Source organism: Oncorhynchus nerka, linkage group LG9a (genome assembly GCF_034236695.1).
Source record: "Oncorhynchus nerka isolate Pitt River linkage group LG9a, Oner_Uvic_2.0, whole genome shotgun sequence".
Classification (NCBI taxonomy): Eukaryota; Metazoa; Chordata; class Actinopteri; order Salmoniformes; family Salmonidae; genus Oncorhynchus; species Oncorhynchus nerka.
In genome coordinates this window covers 22403295-22424611 of record NC_088404.1, presented here as the reverse complement: position 1 = coordinate 22424611, position 21317 = coordinate 22403295, and the positions used below count along the sequence as shown (strand labels likewise).

The 21317-nt window shown below is 43.3% G+C and overlaps 1 protein-coding gene across 2 annotated transcripts in view; it reads right to left on the bottom strand.

Moving 5' to 3' along the window:
- The window catches only part of bcl2l13 (BCL2 like 13), a 45681-nt gene that overhangs the window by 11337 nt on the left and 13027 nt on the right, over nucleotides 1–21317 (bottom strand). For both annotated transcript variants that reach the window (XM_029667628.2, XM_029667629.2), the window contains exons 3-6: nucleotides 20319–20414; nucleotides 19945–20101; nucleotides 19178–19250; nucleotides 18578–18706 (exon numbers count right to left, since the gene is read on the bottom strand). In XM_029667628.2, coding sequence (XP_029523488.1) covers nucleotides 18578–18706; nucleotides 19178–19250; nucleotides 19945–20101; nucleotides 20319–20414 — 455 coding nt within the window. The remainder of the gene's footprint in view (nucleotides 1–18577; nucleotides 18707–19177; nucleotides 19251–19944; nucleotides 20102–20318; nucleotides 20415–21317) is intronic.

The window sequence follows — 21317 nt, the reverse complement described above, 5'->3', positions numbered from 1 at the left end:
GACGCAGGCCTCCTAATTGTCCCTAGAATTTCTAAGCAAACAGCTGGAGGCAGGGCTTTCTCCTATAGAGCTCAATTTTTATGGAACGGTCTGCCTACCCATGTCAGAGACGCAAACTCGGTCTCAACCTTTAAGTCTTTACTGAAGACTCATCTCAGTGGGTCATATGATTGAGTGTAGTCTGGCCCAGGAGTGGGAAGGTGAACGGAAAGGCTCTGGAGCAACGAACCGCCCTTGCTGTCTCTGCCTGGCCGATTCCCCTCTTTCCACTGGGATTCTCTGCCTCTACCCTGTTACGGGGGCTGAGTCACTGGGGCTCTCTCATGCCGTCCCTGGGGGGGGGGTGCGTCACCTGGGTGGGTTGATTCACTGTTGTGGTCGGCCTGTCTGGGTTGGCGCCCCCCCCTTGGGTTGTGCCGTGGCGGAGATCTTTGTGGGCTATACTCGGCCTTGTCTCAGGATGGTAAGTTGGTGGTTGAAGATATCCCTCTAGTGGTGTGGGGGCTGTGCTTTGGCAAAGTGGGTGGGGTTATATCCTTCCTGTTTGGCCCTGTCCGGGGGTGTCCTCGGATGGGGCCACAGTGTCTCCTGACCCCTCCTGTCTCAGCCTCCAGTATTTATGCTGCATTAGTTTATGTGTCGGGGGGCTAGGGTCAGTTTGTTATATCTGGAGTACTTCTCCTGTCCTATTCGGTGTCCTGTGTGAATCTAAGTGTGCGTTCTCTAATTCTCTCCTTCTCTCTTTCTTTCTCTCTCTCGGAGGACCTGAGCCCTAGGACCATGCCCCAGGACTACCTGACATGATGACTCCTTGCTGTCCCCAGTCCACCTGGCCATGCTGCTGCTCCAGTTTCAACTGGCCTGGGCTCTAGGACCATGTCCCAGGACTACCTGACATGATGACTCCTTGCTGTCCCCAGTCCACCTGGCCATGCTGCTGCTCCAGTTTCAACTGTTCTGCCTTACTATTATTCAACCATGCTGGTCATTTATGAACATTTGAACATCTTGGCCACGTTCTGTTATAATCTCCACCCGGCACAGCCAGAAGAGGACTGGCCACCCCACATATGCTCTCTCTAATTCTCTCTTTCTTTCTCTCTCTCTCGGAGGACCTGAGCCCTAGGACCGTGCCCCAGGACTACCTGACATGATGACTCCTTGCTGTCCCCAGTCCACCTGACTGTGCTGCTGCTCCAGTTTCAACTGTTCTGCCTTATTATTATTCGACCATGCTGGTCATTTATGAACATTGGAACATCTTGGTCATGTTCTGTTATAATCTCTACCCGGCACAGCCAGAAGAGGACTGGCCACCCCACATAGCCTGGTTCCTCTCTAGGTTTCTTCCTAGGTTTTGGCCTTTCTAGGGAGTTTTTCCTAGCCACCGTGCTTTTACACCTGCATTGTTTGCTGTTTGGGGTTTTAGGCTGGGTTTCTGTACAGCACTTTGAGATATCAGCTGATGTACGAAGGGCTATATAAATACATTTGATTTGATTTGATTTGATATGGTTCATGCCACCTAGTGGTATGGATGAGAACTAACAGGGTCAAAAGCCTGACATTATGTAATCTGACACTCATATGGCTGTTGAGTGAATCTGGATATTAAAAAAGGTGTCATGGCTGTCCTGTGAGGATCAGAATGCATCAGATCAGACGGGTTTGGGGGCTGCTGGACCCGGTCGTGTAGAGACAAGACACTCCCCCTTGCTATTTAGTATCAACCAAACGCAGGCCTGGGAACCTCCAGCCCTCGGGGGCCTGATTGGGGTCACACTTTTGTCCCAGCTAACAAACCTAAACTAAAATCATGATCTTCAGTTAAAAATGCAATTAGTTTAAATCAGGTGAGTTTGCTAGGGATGGGGGGAAAGTGCGACACCAATAAGGCCCCCGAGGACTGGAATTGCCCAGGCCTGAAGCAAAGGAATGGCATTGTTCACAGACACTTTTGTCCGCCCAAAACTCTAACACCCAAAAAGTGAATAATAGAACAATATTTCTAACGTAACAATGTGGGAAATGGTCAGTGGGGAGATGTAGAAAACAAATGTCATATTGTTTTTCATTTTGTGATGTTATTAAACTGTGTGGACCAAATACTGTAACTTGGAAAGGATACCCCCTTTATCTGTCAAGTTTTCATCCAATATGTTGTGAATACAAAATGAAAAGTGATGAAGACGTGTGATTTTAGTTTTCTAATGAGATAGTTTTTGATTTCCTTTGCACATTAAGTAGCCACGCCCCGAGTGAGGTCAGAGAGCTTGTCAGCATGAGAGAACGCCCCTTTTGACCAAGAGTGTATAAAGGCCCGGAAGAGGAATCAACCTTTAGACCAGGAAATGTGAGGCGAGAACGATATGTTTTAAATGGTTGAAACTCTGAACCTCAACACGAGGTGAAGAAATAAACTCACCTTCTTTTAGACCAGAGAGACGAAGAGCTGCAGCTCATGTCCATCGTGGTCCGAATCCTGAAATACCAACACGAGGAAGAGGCGAGAACCTCACTTCAGACCATCACTGGTACAGCTGATTAGCTGTCTTAAGTCAGATATCGAGAAAAGCGAATCTAAGTGAGACTATCCTACTACGCTCATCACCGAATGGGAACCGTTGACAAGGCTGGTTATCTTCCAGAGTGAACAACATTAGACGGGAAAGGGGAGACCCCTTTTGGACAATTAAAGCCATACAGCTGGAAGGCCAACAACTTTCCGAGAAGGCTTGGTTCCGACCAAGATAAACGACAAATGAAGGCATTTCACACAAATACATTTTTGCAGATCCAAGGTTACGACCGTTCAGAATGAGTATTTGATAAGAGGTAATGATTAATAAGATGACTGTTTATTGATTAAATACATAAGACCTTAGAGTTTAATTCAGGAGATGGTAACTCTCTAAACAACTTCTTCAGTGATGCCCCAAATCCTAATGAGTGAATTGTTACATGATTAATGATTAAAACATTTAATGTTTTAAAAAAAATCAATTGGTTAACAATTTAACATAGTGGATTAAATAAATAAATCACCAGATTAATGAAAGTAAAGTCACGACAAAGGGTATGAATGCCTACTACTCCACTAACAGGAATGTCTACTCCAACTGCAACAAAATAAAAACACCCCGACTCCTGCAGGCTAAAAACATCCCTGAACAGTGTCTGTGTCTCAGTGCCCCTATTCCCATCTCCCCTTTCAACAAAATTATGCTCCCTCATTCCTACAGACCCATAGGATCCCATATAGGAGAACTTGAGGTTAGTGAACTACACAACAGTACACCAGACTGCAAACTTCTACTTTAAAACACTTTCTGTAAGAGTTTCCTAGTATTAATCCATGAGTTCCCCTCTAGCGTCTCCCCAAGCCTCCCATCCTTTAATCCCAGTCATATCTGCCCTCAGATCTGAGCAAGCAGATGCAAAGAGATTAATATTTCAAATCTGTAATCCGCCAGGGTTTACTTGGATCCCTATTCACATGTAATCCACGCTCATATCTAGAGATCAGGGCAGAACAGTTGGATCTTCCATAGCTGCAGCTAGCACAGCAGAAGTGGCTAGGATCGGGTTGGGCTGGGTTAGGGTGGCTGGCTGAATCACATGTCAGATGGTGTGAAAATGGCTGCCTCAGGGATCAGACTGAACTCCTTCAGTAGGGGCAGCCGGTAGCCCTGGACCTGACAGCACTTGCTGCCACAGCCTAAATCGCATCTCCCCCATGAAAATAAAAAAGGTTAAACTTTTACGGTTCATTCAGGTAGGCTACATAACTGCTCTGGTTGACTCCTCTTCCATTCAAACAGGCTTGCAAATGACTACTTATTTGCATCGGACTCACAGCCCATTTTCCTAACTAATGGGGCCCCTACTGTATCCATGTAAAATACAGTTGTTTACCCTATGGGCCTACGGCGTCACTAAAGGTTATGTTCTCCTTACAAGGACATTCTCTCAGAGAGGCCAGGCTGCATCCCCGGAGGCCAGGCAGGGGATTAAAACGAACGCCAGCCCTTTGTAGCATTTACTCTGGCTGGCTATAAGCTGATTTGCGTGTTGGACAGTGGTTTAAATACATTTTCTAAAAACCCTCCTCTCTGGGTAGAGGTTGCAGTGGTTTGATAAAGCAGCCATGTTGTGTGAGAACCAAGGGGAAAGGTCTCGATCTGTTGGGAGTAATATCCGTTGGTTTTATACGCGAGTCAAGTCAATATGCATCTTAGGTTATAAATCAGTAGTAGACCCTCACTGGAGTTACTGAAGCCATACAACTCTTCATTCTATATCCTTTTTCTCAAAATAACATATGGTAAAGCACTAATAAAAGCCATCTCCAGCATCAGGCTAAGTAGATCACCTTCAGAAGCTAGCAGCTAAAACACCTTGAAATGTTGTCATAAGACTAAGTGCATGACCAAAAGTGAACAGTGATTTCTGCAACTCACAAGAACAGAGAATCAGCAGATAACACTGAAATAGATATTTCTAGTCTAAATATTTAGGCTACTTCATATAAAAATACAAAAACACCAAACCTGAGACACCAAACTGTCCAAACCTGTAGTTCTCACCTTCACTCCCTGTGTGAAAACCGAAAACACCAATTTATCCTGTAGAGACCAGAACTTCCCAATAACCTGCACCCGTCACGTTGAAACTAAGACCGTAGCTGTAGAGCTTTGAGGTGTTGTGATCTGTGGTCAGGCGTGTTATCCAGCTCCTCACCCTCCCCGCAGGACAAACACACCAACAGACACACCCACATTCCTCTGAGGGGAAGGCAGGCCTCCCCTCCTCACAGGAAAAGGGTGGAAAAGGTAGAACAGCTATTTAGCAACCCTTCCCTCTAGGTAGTTCCCATTATGCACTCAACAATGCTGTGTTAAAACCCCTGAACAAACCAAGAGGTAAGTGATACCACCACACCCACTGTTAAACCCACTGGGCTCCCGAGTGGCGTAGCGGTCTAATACACTGCATCTCAGTGCTAGAGGCGTCACTACAGACCCTGGTTCAATAAATACCTCTAACAGTGTCAGGTAGAGATGAGATCCTTCAGAAAGGGAATCATGCATTTCTTGGACCAAGCTCGTACACTAGTGTAAAACACGCATCTCCTCGTCTCCCTGCAGAGTCTCAGTCACATTAAACTTGCTGCCACCCAACATTGTCTGTAGAGGTCAACATGACACAGCTCTTTGCCAATACAAATACTAGAACTGGGAACTCAAGTCATGTCACAGGCTGGCTGACTTTGCTTCATTTGTCTTTTTAGCACCATAAAATAGTGAAAGAATAATTGTTTTTTGTCCTCTTATCCAAAGTTAACGCTTTGCATAAATGTATGCACTGGCCAATACAGATTTTCCAATATGTCCATGGACACTGGACTGGGTGTTCTGCAGATAAGCAGACTTTACATTATTAGGTTATGAAACATTAACAGAGACGTTCCTGGTAGTCAAACACTGAAGGGTTCACACTGAAATCAGGCTCCATGCTGAGCCAGCCAGCCCAGAGCTGCCTGAGGGATTGAGCCAGTTAATGACATTACTATTCATCACCTCTCCATTACCAAATGAAAAAGTCCTGACAAGAGAAAGACATTTACAGAAATCTGATGCATTTAGATTGTCACATTGAAAGTCTGTACGTAGAACACGAACTGTAGTAGTGTTACAGTTCTAATGTTCGTCTAACCTTCATCCGTCTACTCTAGTAGTTTCTGAAAAACAGAAGCTGACCTATGAAAAAGAACACCTGCACTTTCCATGACCTATACTGACCAGGTAAATGCGATCATCTTGCACACACACATCACTTCCTGTTGAACGCGGAACGAGGGAGAGCTCGGTTTGTTGTTTTGGAAAGTTTTGAGTCTATTGAAAAAGTTTAGTTAACCTCTTGAAGCTATGGGGGCGCTATTTCATTATTGGATAAAAAAAACGTGCCCGTTTTAAGCGCAATATTTTGTCACAAAAAGATGCTCGACTATGCATATAATTGACAGCTTTGGAAAGAAAACACTGACATTTCCAAAACTGCAAAGATATTATCTGTGAGTGCCACAGAACTGATGCTACAGGCGAAACCAAGATGAAACTTCAAACAGGAAATGAGCAGAATTTGAGGCTCTGTTTTCCATTGTCTCCTTATATGGCTGTGAATGCGCCCTGAACGAGCCTACACGTTCTGCCGTTTCCCCAAGGTGTCTGCAACATTGTGACGTATTTGTAGGCATATCATTGGGAGATTGGCCATAAGAGACTACATTTACCAGGTGTCCGCCCGGTGTCCTTTGTCGAAATTGCTGCGTAATCTCCAAGCTGCACGCAATTCATCCATGTGATTCAGGGGAGAGAGGAGACTTCCACGAACGATATATCATCGAAGAGATATGTGAAAAACACCTTGAGGATTGATTCTAAACAACGTTTACCATGTTTCAGTCGATATTATGGAGTTAATTTGGAAAAAAGTTTGGCGTTTTGATGACAGAATTTTCGTTTTTTTTTGGTAGCCAAACGTGACGCACAAAACGGAGCGATTTCTCCTAAACAAATAATCTTTCAGGAAAAACTTAACATTTGCTATCTAACTGAGAATCTCCTCATTGAAAACATCCAAAGTTCTTCAAAGGTAAATGATTTTATTTGAATGCTTTTCTGGTTTTTGTGAAAATGTTGCCTGCTGAATGCTAACGCTAAATGCTACGCTAGCTATCAATACTGTTACACAAATGCTTGTTTTGCTATGGTTGAGAAGCATATTTTGAAAATCTGAGATGACAGTGTTGTTAACAAAAGGCTAAGCTTGAGAGCTAGCATATTTATTTCATTTCATTTGCGATTTTCATGAATAGTTAACGTTGCGTTATGGTAATGGGCTTGAGGCTGTAGTCACGATCCCGGATCCGGGATGGCTCGACGCAAGAAGTTAATAGCCAACTACCTTTTGAATTTGGATCCCGCGACGCGGTTGATATCAGTTGCTGGGATCGCTACCATCTATCCAGTGATCCTGCCGACCAAAGCCGGGTCTGAGGAGCCGTTTGGCGTAGCAGCTAGCATAGCTGCGTTTTCTTGAGGGCTTGAATGCAGCCTGCGACGCAGTTAGGCATTGTAGCTGGGACAGTGGATTGTCACGGGCTTGAGGCTGGCTGTCCTAGATCCCTGCCATTTGTTGTTTCCAATTTTCCAGTGACCTGCCCTGTCTGGAACTATGAGGAGTAACAGCGTAACGTACGTTGTTGCTACCATGACAATGACCAAAGCAGGCGGGAGTACGGGTGAGGACAGTGGTGTCTCACAGGTGAAGGATCTTTTTAAAAACAAAAATAGTTCTACAAGCAGTTGTTACAACAAGAAAATAGCTTCAACTGTCGCATCCAAATACTAGTGGAGTCAGCTAATAAACCTGAAATCAGATTGTCATCGAGGGACAATCAAGCCGGAACAACATGGTTGTGGACGTAATTGCACACACACCAACTAATTAATGGGCTGCTGAATGGACATATTTTCTCTCTTGCTTTGTTTGATATTTTCCATATTATGTCTGTCTATCTCTGATAAGCTACACAGGAAAGGGCTGAAAATAGCCGACGTATATTAATATGGGCTAAGAAATAAGGTTCATGAAATCAATGACTTTGTAACATCGGATAACATTCATATTAGGCATTCATATTAGGCATAATTAATTTGATGATCCAGCAGAAGCAATGCAACAGCTATAGAAGAGACAGGAATGCTTAAGGGGGAGGTGTTGATGAATGTACAGTACCAGTCAAAAGTTTGGACACACCTACTCATTCAAGGGTTTCTCTCAATTTTTTACTATTTTATACATTGAAGAATAATATAATACAAACTATGAAATAACATATGGAATCCTGTAGTAATCAAAAAAATAACATTTTATATTAGAGATTCTTCAAGGTAGCCACCCTTTCCCTTGACAGCTTTGCACATGCTTGGCATTCTCTCAACCAGCTTCATGAGGTAGTCACCTGGAATGCATTTCAGTTAACAGGTGTGCATTAACTTTATTTGTGGAATTTCTTTCTTTCTTAATGCATTTGAGCCAATCAGTCGTGTTGTGACAAGGTAGGGGTGGTATACAGAGAGAGCCCTATTTGGTAATAGATAAAGTCCATATTATGGCAAGAACAGCTCAAATAAGCAAAGAGAAATGACAGTCCAGAAAATGTAAAGAACTATGAATGTTTCTTTAAGTGCAGTTGCAAAAACCATCAAGTGCTATGATGAAACTGGCTCTCATGAGGCCCACCACAGGAAAGGAAGACCCAGAGTTACCTCTGCTGCAGAGGATAAGTTCATTAGAGTTACCAGCTCCAGAAATTGCAGCCCAAATAAATGTCAGAGTTCAAATAACAGACATATCTCAACATCAACTGTTCAGAGGAGACTGCGTGAAATCAGGCCTTCATGGTCAAACTGCTGCAAAGAAACCACTATTAGAGGACACCAATAAGAAGAAGTGACTTGCTTGGGCCAAGAAACATGAGCAATGGATATTAGACCGGTAGAAATCTGTCCTTTGGTCTGGAGTCAAATTTGAGTTGTGTTCCAACCGCCATGTCTTTGAGACGCAAAGTAGGTGAACGGATGATCTCCAAATCTGAAGTTCCCACCATGAAGCATGGGTGTGGTGGTGTGATGGTGCTTTGCTGGTGACACTGTCAGTGATTTATTTAGAATTCAAGGCACTCTTAACCAGCATGGCAACCACAGCCTTCTGCAGTGATCGTCCCACTAAGCATAAACCAGATGGAATGGCCTATCATTTGTTTATCAACAGGACAATGACCCAACACACCTCCAGGCTGTGTACGGGCTATTTGACCAAGAAGGATAGTGATGTAGTGCTGCATCAGATGACCTGGCCTCCACAATCACCCGACCTATACCCAATTGAGATGGTTTGGGATGAGTCGGACTGCAGAGTGAAGGAAAAGCAGCCAACAAGTGCTCAGCATATGTGAGAACTCCTTCAAGACTGTTGGAAAAGCATTCCTCGTGAAGTTGGTTGAGATAATGCCAAGAGTGTGCAAAGCTGTCATCAAGGCAAAGTGTGGCTACTTTGAAGAATCTCATGTATTTTGATTTGTTTAACTCTTTTTACAGGATTCCATACGTAGTAGCAAGTAGCCTAGTGGTTAGAGCATTGGGCTAGTAACCGAAAGTTTCTGGATCGAATCCTCAAGCAGACAAGGTAAAAATCTGTCATTCTGCCCCTGAACAAGGCAGTTAGCACACTGTTCCCTGGTAGGCTGTCATTGTAAATAAGAATTTGTTGTTCTTAACTTTCCTAGTTAGATAAAGGTTACATTTAAAAATATATATATAAAAAAAAAAACACACCATACTTCAATAACACTTGACATAATATCTCCTCTAAGCATTACAGGGATAGTACAAACAGTCCGTATCTAAATAAGGTGTGAAATTCTTGATAGTGTATGTGATGTAAACAGAGGTCTACTTTCTTGGGGACCTGAATATTGACTCTTTTTTTTTTTAAATCAAGCTGTCCCCTCAAGAGGAAGCTTCTCACTGTAACCCTATCGACATCGATGGGACTGCTGTAGAGAAGGTGGAAAGCTTCAAGTTCCTCGGTGTACACATCACTGACGATCTGAAATGGTCCACCCACACAGACAGTGTGGTGAAGAAGGCACAACAGGAGGCTGAAGAAATTTGTCTTGGCCTCTAAGACCTTCAGAAACTTTTACAGATGCACAATTGTGGGTATCCTGTCGGGCTGTACAACCGCCTGGAACAGCAACTGCACCACGCGCAAGGCACTCCAAAGGGCGGTACGGTCTGCTCACATTTTTACTAATACTGTAACTTTGTTGTTAAGCTGTATCCATACCCATTGGATGCAGTGATCACAATATAGTGGCTATATCCAGGAAATCCAAAGTTCCAAAAGCTGGGCCTAAAATAAGAATAAATACAAAACATTTTGCTGTGACTTATGTGGATGATGTAAAAAATATGTTGGTCTGATGTGATTAATGAGCATCCAGATGCTGTACTTGAATTTATGAAATTGCTTCTTCCAATTATTGATAAACATACACATGTTAAGAAACTGACTGTTAAGGCTCCATGTTTTGATGAAGAATTGAAAAACTATTGTTGAAAGATGGTGCAAAAGGAGTGGCTAATAAGACTGGCTGCACATCTGACTGGCTGTAAATTGAGAAATGTGACTAAACTCAACAAAAAATGAACTGTATTATGAAGCTGAGAAATTATTATTTATTTTTTAAATGAGAAAAAATGTATTTTAAAGTATTGAAGTTATGGGCAGAAAGACTCATTTAACTCCATCTTTCATCGAATCAGATGGTTTATTGATCCCAAAACTGTTGCCAATTATTTTAATGATTCCTTCATTGGCAGTGGGCAAACTTAGGCAGGAAAAGACAGTTGTCAGTGACATAAGATCCCCCATTTCCTACCTCATCCAATTCATCCACTACTGCTGAAGAGCAACAATGCAATTCTAACCTAAACGAATAAGACCGTTTAAATGCAGTTTTCATTCAAATGTATAAAATGGATCCAGATAGCGGGACTGTGCTTGGCCCTGAAGCATCTTACAGAGGTACTTCAGACCAGGCATCCAAAAGGTGTTCCGCACCAAAGGTAGTGTTACTCTGTCAGTGTATGTGACGCAGGTTGCATCAGACAGCAGCGGTAGACACTGACCTGGGTTCAGCCATTAGCAGCGACACCACAGAAGACTGACGCAGGGATGATATTGTAACCGTCCTCTTTCCTCCACTGGGGGATCTGATCTGGGTTTAGTTTTTAGCAGGGGAAAGAGGTGGCACTGCTCTGGGAGGCTATAAGTAGGCCAGTCTGGCCTCCGGTGATTTTTCAGAGGATTTATGAGGTTTATTTCAGGGCTTCCTCTGCTCTGCCGCACAGCCAGTCACTGTAGGACGAAGAGATGCACGCAGCATTCCAACACAACAGAAGAAAAACGTCTCTTACATAACATGGCGGAGGGCTGTGCAGCCTGACGTGTCCCGACTAAGACCAGAATGCTCTCAGCACCCCCACCCCCCGAATAGGGTTGCAAAATTACTTTCCTTAAATTCCCCAGTTTAAAAAAAAATCTTGGTTGGCGTATTCCAGATTATTTCATCCCGATTCCGGGAAACTCCAAGCGGGATTTCTAGAAAACCAGGACATTTGGGGAAAGTTACCAGAATTTTGCAACCCTACCCCCAAATATGATTTGTGCCTGTGTTTATGCAAATTCTTACCAACATCAAACAGTAAAATTATATGGGTTTTAGCCTGACTGAGTTGCCCAGTTTAAGCATATTTGGCAAGCAACTTTACAATTGTGTGCTGTAACTAAGGTGTCAAGCACTATTTGGGTGAGCAACATAAAGAAACTAGTCATACTAGTCACATGAGCAGTTTGAGGTAGACACACCAAAATAAAAATACAACTTTAATATTACTGCATTCAGTGTCTGACCATTTTAGCCCCCGACAACCTTTTTTTGTCTTGTCACTTCCTAGCGACAGTTATATTAAACCGACGACAAGGTATGTAATACAACATGGCTGAAGTGCCCCGTCAGAACACACACAGCAGTTTTCATTGTGCCCTGAAGGACAGCAGTTAGTGTAGTCTGAAGAACAGGACTGTGTCAGACAGAAGAGAACAAGAGACTGGGAGAGAGGGTAGGTGTGGGGTGGGGGGGTTCTCAAGGGCAAAGTTCAAATACGGACCTTTCCACCAGCCAAGTTTAATACAGAAACACCCCCTCACTCTTTGACCAGCTACATAGGGTATTAAGCTCTCACACAGTTACAGCATATCCCAGACTCAAACCCTTCATAGGGAACAGCTTCAAATGCAGGCATACCATGCTAGTTCATTTTGTGCTGTCTTTATTCAAAATGTCTCCCTAGTGTATTGCATTTCCCTTACTTACTCAATCTTCCCCTCCCCCTCACATGGCTGGGTCAGATTTATGAGATGCTGGTGTTGTTGTTGCCCAATGAAGTGAACACAACATAATCCTTTTTGTTTCCTCATGTAATTAAACAGAAGGCATGGTCAAGGTCAGAGACACCAATCACAGCAGGAGGGGCAACTGTCACAAGGAGGGCATGACGTACCTGTCCTCTATATCAAATCTGCATCCTATCAGATTTAGTGATAACTTCGACCAATCAATCGCTCAATAAGACTCAAGAGGCAGTTTGAGTTAGAGATGATTTCCTCTGAGTTATAAAAAGGTGCAAGATATGATGATTTTCCCTCCATCTTCGGACACTTTCTGTTCCAAGTACTCCGTCAGAGGACTGTGGATGGTTCTCGTGTTCTAGGCACTGTGCTCAAAATGTCAACTCAGATGTCCACACACCCTTCACGGTCAAGCGAGCTGAAACCAGATCCAGAAACGGGAGCCCTTCTCTGCGGTCCAGAGTTCATCAATCCTCTGGACCACCTCTTACTATGATCAAATGTTCTATACAAACATGTACCACCAAAACCCACAAGATAAATGTCCTACCTGAAAGTGACTCGGCTCACGCAGCAACTACACAAGGACTGCTTCCCTGAGCACGGCAGAAGCACAGACAGGGTTCAAAAGAGAGTGGAGAGAAAGAAGAGAAGAGAAGGGAGAACCCAGCTGTCGAGAAGTGGACCCACACACCGCTGTCAGAGTAATGAAGCTTTATCCGCGCTGCACAGGAGATCTCACTGGCGTGTCATACAAACCCCCACCCATCCCTCTTTTTCACTCACCCTCTCCCTTGCTGCTCTCCCAGCCTATGGTCTATCCCTGACGGAACATTTTAATCATTTAGCAGATGCTCTTATCTAGAGCAACTTACAGGAGCAATTAGGATTGCGTGCCTTGCGAGGGGATTCGAACCAGCGACCTTTTCGGTTACTGGCCCAATGCTCTTAACCGCTAGGCAGACTGAACCCATATGGAAACAAGAGATAATGGCTACCCTAGCAGTTTATCATCATCAGGTCATGTGACCTTACCACGGTGCCCTCATTCATGGTGGCGCAGTAGTGCTCTACTATAAGACACAAGCTCAGGCCTCCACAATATATAAACAGAAAATGTCTGTAAAACATATTCCCCCCCCCCCCCACTTCTGCTTCCTGATATTATGTTCAAATGATTGCAATGAGGATGTCTTCAATTTCTTTCTTAAAGGAGATCGGTTCTACCAACCTTAGGTATTAGTATTGTTTACGATAGGACATCAAGAAATAAAAAGGGGGGGGGGTGTAGAAACAGTAGTCGGGTCGAAAACTGAGTGGCCAAGATGGGGCTCGAACCCTTGTTGACATGGGGGCATGCGTGGTTGAGATCGTTACTACCGTGCCAGACTATAGCCATTTTCATTTTAAGGGAGATCAGAATTCTGACACGTCACACGTATTTTAGTACAATAGGGAGAAAAACAGAGGGACATAGATAGGAAAGTGGCCAAGACTACTCAAACCCCCATCGCCAGGGGGATGTGGTCTGGAGTCGGGAGCTTTGTCTGCCACACAAGACTCTGGCACACGCTCTAAGGGTTTCTTAAAGGCCCGCACACATCGCACCGAATGTGGATCTAGCATTTATCTGTCGATCGTTTTAGGGACCACCCGCTGTAGACGTCTGAATTTAGACATTTTTAAAGCCATTGTACATGTAAAATCAGTGCGCACTCGGTTTGAAAATTACATTGAGGTGCTAAGTATTCTCGGATAGCAAACCCTATTGATGTGTAAGCCCTTAGATCTCAGTCAGCAAGTAAGACTGCCTAACACACACAATTACATTGTATTAACACAAAACTATGCATTTCTCCTGACAAATCATTACTCAGACTGGAAATGCTGCCGTGTAGTCAAGTCATCTGAGGCATCAAAGGGTGTTTGAGTGAATGTTTATTTTCTGAGCAGAGTTGAGTCGGTATTGCAGTTAGTACTTTACTACATTACCGACTCAACTGCCCTGTGTGTGAGAAAAACAAAGTGTTATTCATACACATAACGTTGATCGCAGTCATTTGGCTGACCAATAACAGTCATCCAAAATTCCATGACTGTCACAGCCCGAGTAATCATCACACACACAGCTATTTGTATTGACAGCAGAACCACTTTCTACAGGACTGGTCAGACTTCTGGGTTGTTTCATTTGATTTCATTCACTTTTTGACGGCACTCTTGATTTCGAACAAAACTTTTCGTACATACACTACATAGCCAAAAGTATGTGGGCACCTGCTTGTAGAACATCTCATTTCAAAATCATTGGCATTAATATAGAGTTGGTCCCCTCTTTGCTGCGATCGCCTCTCAATCTTCTGGGAAGGTGTTCCACTAGATGTTGGAGCATTGCTGCGGGGACGTGCCTTCATTCAGCCACAGAAGCATTAGTTAGGTCGGGCACTGATGTTGGGCAATTAGGCTTGGCTCGCAGTCGGCATTCCAATTCACCTCAAAGGTGTTCGATGGGGTTGACGTCAGGCCTCTGTGCAGGCCAGTCAAGTTCGTGAGAATATTTCAAAGATAAATACACATCGCAGAGGACGAGAGTTCAATAGAGTACTAACGATTAATGGAAAGTGTTTTTTCTGTAATAGGGGATTCATAATCAATGGGTCAGAGACATGGGAGGAATTTCAGTCCAGGACTCATAGCAAGTTCTCCTTGGTCCAAATTGTTTATACATTGAACCTGAAATAGGATACTTGTTATTTGGCCAGTGGCCCAGTTCTATTGCAAGGAATTCTAATTGGTCACCCACAGGCTAGGGCTGGGTTATAAAGCACATCCTGTCCCTTTGTTCTGGGAGAGAATCACAGAAGAGAATCACTGAGGACAGGGAAGAATTAACATCTACCTCCCCGCATAATTTGTTCTCTTTGAATAAACCTATTTTCCTCCCCCTGATTTGCATTGGGGTTATTGAAGAGTAACATCAACTGCTAACAAGTTCTTCCATACCGATCTCAACAAACCATTTCTCTATGGACCTCGCTTGTGCATCGGGGCATTGTCATGTAAAACCACAAAGGGACTTCCCCAACCTGTTGCCACAAAGATGGAATCACAGAATTGTGTTGAATGTTGTATGCTGTAGCGTTAAGATTTACCTTCACTGGAACTAAGGGGCGTAGCCCAAACCATAAAAAACAGCCCCAGACCATTATTGCAGTCAGGCACCACTATGCAGTCGGGCAAGTAGTCTTCTCCTGGCTTCTCCAGAGTCCAATGGCAGCGAACTTTACACCACTCCAGCTGATGCTTGGTATGTTGCATGATGATCTTAGGCTTGTGTGCGGCCACTCTGCCATGGAAACCCATTTGATGAAGCTCTCAACGAACAGTTGTGCCAACGTTGCTTCCAGAGACAGTTTGGAACTCGGTAGTGAGTGTTGCAACTGAGGACAGGCGCTTCAGCAATCCCGTTCTGTGAGCTTGTGTGGCCTACCACTTCGCGGCTGAACCCGCTGTTGCTCCTAGACGTTTCCACTTCACAATAACAGCACTTACAGTTGACCGGGAAACTAGCAGGGCAGAAATTTGGAGAACTGACTTGATGGAATGGTGCCATTCAATGACGGTGCTACATTCAAAGAAACTGAGATCTTCAGTAAGGCCATTCTACGGCCAATATTTAACTATGGAGATTCCGTCGCTGTGTGCTCGATTTTATACACCTGTCTGCAAAGGATGTGGCTGACACAGCTGAAATCCACCAATTTGAAAGGGTGTCCACATCCTTTTGGCCATGTATTGCATTTTCCCATGGTCGTAGTGGTCAGAAACTGAGTTTTTGGACCTGAATGCCAAAACATTTAGGAGATAGAGGGGCTTAAAGTCGATGCATTTTGCATACCTCACCCAACCATGAGACATCCATGTTTTCCCTCACTGGAAAAGATAAACGGCTGAGTTTGATATCATTTTAAAGTTTACAAAAGCAGGGTTGTCAAACAACTTAATTTCTTGGAGAAAAAAAATGAATTTCTTATTGTCGATCAGATATGTTGTAGTTTAGACCCTACTATACATAATCAGAGTTTTCCCGCCATCAGTTGAGACACAGCATACTCTTGAAATGCAGGGTGGGTGGCATTTCAAACATAGAAATAGAATTCGTAGACTAGCCATATCCCTTCAGACCATAGTGTTAACTTCCTATTACTACCACAAAGATGGCTGCTGGTCCACCCACCGTCGAATGTCAACTTAAATGGGGAAAGTATATTCCATCTATACTTCTATGATTTCAATAGATTTCCTATGTAAGATTTACAGAATAATTTAAAACTGATATTCCCATTAATGTCAACATTCTCTGATGTGTGGAACCATGTGAAAAATTGACATTTCAATTTTATGTACATGTCTGCCAAAACATGACACCCACCCTGTTTTCAAGAGTATTCTGAACAGCAGTTAAAACTGATGGCGGGTACAACACAAAAACCTACGATTATGTAAAATAGGGTCTAAGTTTCAACATGTGCAAAAATACAAAAGTCGGATGACGTTTTTAGATAATAACTATTTGAGATCCCCATTTGTAAACTTTTAAAATGACAACTCAAACAGTTTATATTTCCATTGATAAAGACATGTCTCATAGTAGGGGATGTAAAATGGGTCAATTTTGAGAACCTCCATCTCCTAAATGTTTTGGCATTCAGGTAAAAAAACTTTAAAAACTCACCACTTCTACCATGGGTGAATATGTATAGACCGTTTCGTTCAAAATATAAATAAAAGGGTGCGTGAGGTCAAAAAGTGATTGAAATCAAATGGAACGACCCTTCTATCAGTTCCAATTTACATAATGAGAAAATCTGGTGCATTTACAGAGGCAGCAATTATTACCTCGTCTTTTGACCAATCAGATAATATCTCTTGCCCATAATTGGGCAAAAGATGAGAATTGGGCTGCCTATCTAAACACTGCATATTTAGACTACATTTCACTTACACTAGGTTCACTTAGGATTGCCGGAGTTTTAAATGAGTCCCGGGTTTATTAAATGCTGGGTGGATTAGAGGACAGGTTTCAAGCAGCCTTTCAGCACAGGGGCACTTCACAATTGTGAGCCCAATCTACACTGAACAAAAATATTAAAAAACACAACAATTTCAAAGATTTTACTGAGTTACAGTTCATATAAGGAAATCAGTCAATTTAAATAAATTCATTAGACCCTAATCTATTGATTTCACGACTGGGAATACAGACATGCATCCAATGGTAACACTCACATAGGGCGACGCACAATTGGCCCACTGTCGGCCGGGTTTGGCCGGGCTAGGCATTCATTGTCAATAAGAATTTTGTCTTAACGGACTTGCCTAGTTAAATTTTAAGAAGGTAAAAAACAAATACGATTGCAAAAACATTTTCAAAGTAGGGCCGTGGATCAGAAACCCAGTCAGTATCTGGTGTTACCACCATTTGCCTCATGCAGCGCAACATCTCCTTCACATAGAGTTGATCAGGCTGTTGATTGTGGCCTGTGGAACGTTGTCCCACTCCTCTTCAATGGCTGCGTGAAGTTGCTGGATATTGGCAGGAACTGGAACACGCTGTTGAACACGTTGATCCAGAGCATCCCAAACATGCTCAATGGGTGACATGTCTGGAAGAACTGGGGCATTTTCAGCTTCCACGAATTGTGTACAGATCCTTGCAACATGCGGCCATGCATTATCATGCTGAAACATGACGTGATGGGCAGTGGATGAATGGCACGACAATGGGCCTCAGGATCTCGTCATGGTATCTCTGTGCAGTCAAATTGCCATCGATAAAATGCAATGGTGTTCGTTGTCCGTAGCTTACCATAACCCCACCGCGGGGCACTCTGTTCACAAAGTTGAATTCAGCAAACCACTCACCCACATGTGTTCCCAGCACAAGGTGCACCTGTCTAATGATCTTGCGGTTTAATCAGCTTCTTAATATGCCACACCTGTCAGGTGGATGGATTATCTTGGTAAAGGAGAAAATGCTCACTAACAGGGATGTAAACTAATTTGAGCACAATATTTGAGAGAAATAACCTATTTGTGACAACCTTTTTTCTGGGATCTTTTATTTCAGCTCATGAAACATGGGACCAACACTTTACATGTTGCGTTTATATTTTTGTTCAGTGTAGAATGGTGATAAACCAAGCACCTTTACAACAATTCTTTACCTACAAGAACATTCACGTTAACATATTATGCACTTAGGTTTTATCGTTATGTTCTAGTTTATCGTTATGTTCTAGTTTATCAAAATTCATTACCAACAAAGACAAAATGCCCTTATAGCCAACCATGTACAGTGGATATCTGGCGCCCTACTCTGGCTATACTGTGTACAGCAGCCAACAGGTCAAGGCTGAAACATTTATATGTTTGAACTTCGAAAGAGAAATTAATAAGTGGTTCATTCTTGGTCCGTCCCCTGTCCCATCCTACCAATATGTACCACCCATCCCCTTGTCCAGTGTCCACTCACCCATCCTCCCTGCTGGATGATGTAGTCTGCCTCAGCCTCCTCCAGGAAACGGACCCCCAGAGGTAGCAGGTGGGCCAGGATCTGTCCTTCTCCCTGGAGGGCCTGCAGCAGCACCAATGGCACCAGCACCTGGGGACAGGGGGAGGCAGTGTCCCGTTCAAGACACTGTCCAAAAGCAACCAGGATAGGTAGCCGCAAAGGTTTCCCGAGTGGCACAGCGGCACTGTATCTCAGTGCAAGAGGCATCACTATAATCCCTGGTTCGAATCCAGGCTGTATCACATCCGGCCGTGATTGGGAGTCCCATAGTGCGGCGCACAATTGGCCCAGTGTCGTCCGGGTTTGGCCGGGGTAGACCGTCATTGTAAATAAGAATTTGTTCTTAACTGACTTTCCTGGTTAAATAAAATAAAAATAAAATTATTTTTTAAAACAGGCAAAGGGGAGCTTCCACCATAACGTTTACACCCATCAGATTCTTCAGATCAGCAAATTCCATAGGCCAAAGAGCTAGGGGGAAAATCGTATGGGTTGTTTCTGAGCTAGACCTCATAGGTTGTTAGTCAGTAACTGCAGGTGAACAGTAGAGAGATCCCTCACCTTGCTCCAGCCACTCTGCGTGTGGCAGGAGATGTCTTGTGCTGCTTCTCTGAAATGCTCGTAGTCCAGCGGGCTGTCAAACAAACACACAGGGGCTCAGGCTGGAAACATAACAGGGTTGGTTTATACAAGTTCACAACCTGCACGCACACAGAAACACCCCTCAGTGATCATTCACCAGTGACCTTGAAAGTAATTTGAGAAATTGAAATGCATGTGCCATTGAGAGCTGGTTTATAAATAAGACTAACCTAGATTAGACACACACCTAGCCTACGTGATATATGAGTAACGTCCTTGCATTTCTGTAACTTGAGAAAATGAATGGTAGCCTAGCCCATCTAATGGTTGTGTGCCATTGACTAAACCTATATTAGGGATTCTTGGAATCGAATGTCATCATTAAAAAGATTGAAAATAAACCTCGGAGTAGTCATGCAATACAACCTTTCATAAGGTCTGTGTGCTGTTCTGAACTTGCTACACAGGAACATTTTCCCTACGGCGGTATGAAAGACAATCAACCTTGAGTTTGACTTCAGGCCTACAGTACAAGTGAGCCACCCAGGACCTGCTGAGCAGACTGTATTTCAAGGACTGAAAGGGACTGAAACGTATACCCTTTCACAACTCAGACATACACTGAGTTTACTAATTTGTTCTCTTTTTAAAAGGGTGACTAGTGAACAACACTACAACTGGCTGCTCATTGACTGACACACACACACAATATTAGGCTGGGTGTACACTGCTGAACAGATACTCACGCACTGAGGAGTGCGTGTACAGTAGAGGCCAGGTGTGTGTCCAGGTCTCTGGCCACCCGGTCACCCAGAACAGCCAGGCAGTCCTCGATGGAGCTCTCTGGGTTGGCTGGGCTAAACACTGGAGACGTATGGCAGTCGAAGCCTGTACTGGAGAAGGCTGCACACAAACACACATATTTATTTGACAGTCCCAGACCCAGTTGTACAAGAACAGAGACCCAACTATTAGCATGGTCAGACTTGTCAGTGTTTTGATGGCATACAATATATGGTATGTGTTTTTATTTTATTTTTAATTATTGCCGAAAAACCTGTATACATACAAGAAGTATACAAACAGACTATATGGTATATGTGTTTGTGCTTCCTCTTACAGTCTGAGACCTCATCTTCCAGTTTCTTCAGCTCTTCCTCTATCTGTGCCTTCATTACTCTGTTCCTCTCTCTGTCCACAGCATAATGGCCATCTCCTGGAAGGGAACACAACATCCCATGACGCTCAGCTAAGTCACACATGACATATTTAGAATCAATGACAATGTTTAAGTGGCTTTACAACTTTGAAGTGGATCAATTAGTGATGCACACAAGCATGAATAGCCTACACATTCTAAAGGGCTAGGTCATGACGACGAGGTGTGTAACCTACAAGGAAGATCACACAGGACAAACTGGGGCGACATAATTATTGTGTTTTATATTTTAAACTCTTAATTGATCGACACATTAGAACCAAGCCTCTTTAGCTCTAAGCTTCTTGACCAAAACAGAATAGCTTCAACTTGGCAACCAGACAAGGCATTTCCCCTGAAGTAATCTCTAGGGACTCAGTCTAGTAATACTCTGATCAGTACTAAATGAGAAGTAAAAGCAACAGTTACACTATAAACCACATTGGCAAATGTATTTCTAAATCAATTCTCCCAAAAGTGTCTTTACCTCTGATGTAACTGACTGTATGATGTAATAACTACAGGTCACAAATTTACACATACTGTATGTAAAGGTTTTACAGGGAGGTTAGGTTAAGAAGGTGTTAAGGGAATTTTTATCTATAATGACTAATTATGTATACATTTCAATCAGGATGAATTAAAAGACGTATGTTACTGTACATGTATGAATTTTCTCTGTTGCTCTCAGTATTGAATATAATGTAGTCAGGAGTTTAGTACAATGACGGTCTGTTCCTTTGTACAAATGAATTAACTATCTCCAGACTGTCTAGAATGCTAATCTACACTGACTGACCTTGGCTCTAGGCAAGGAGGGAAGGCTTGAGATCTATAAAGCCTTTCTACCAGTGTCAAGAAGAGACGGAACATTTAGAAAACGCTGACGTCATTTTCAGTTTATAACCTGTGGCAAAATGT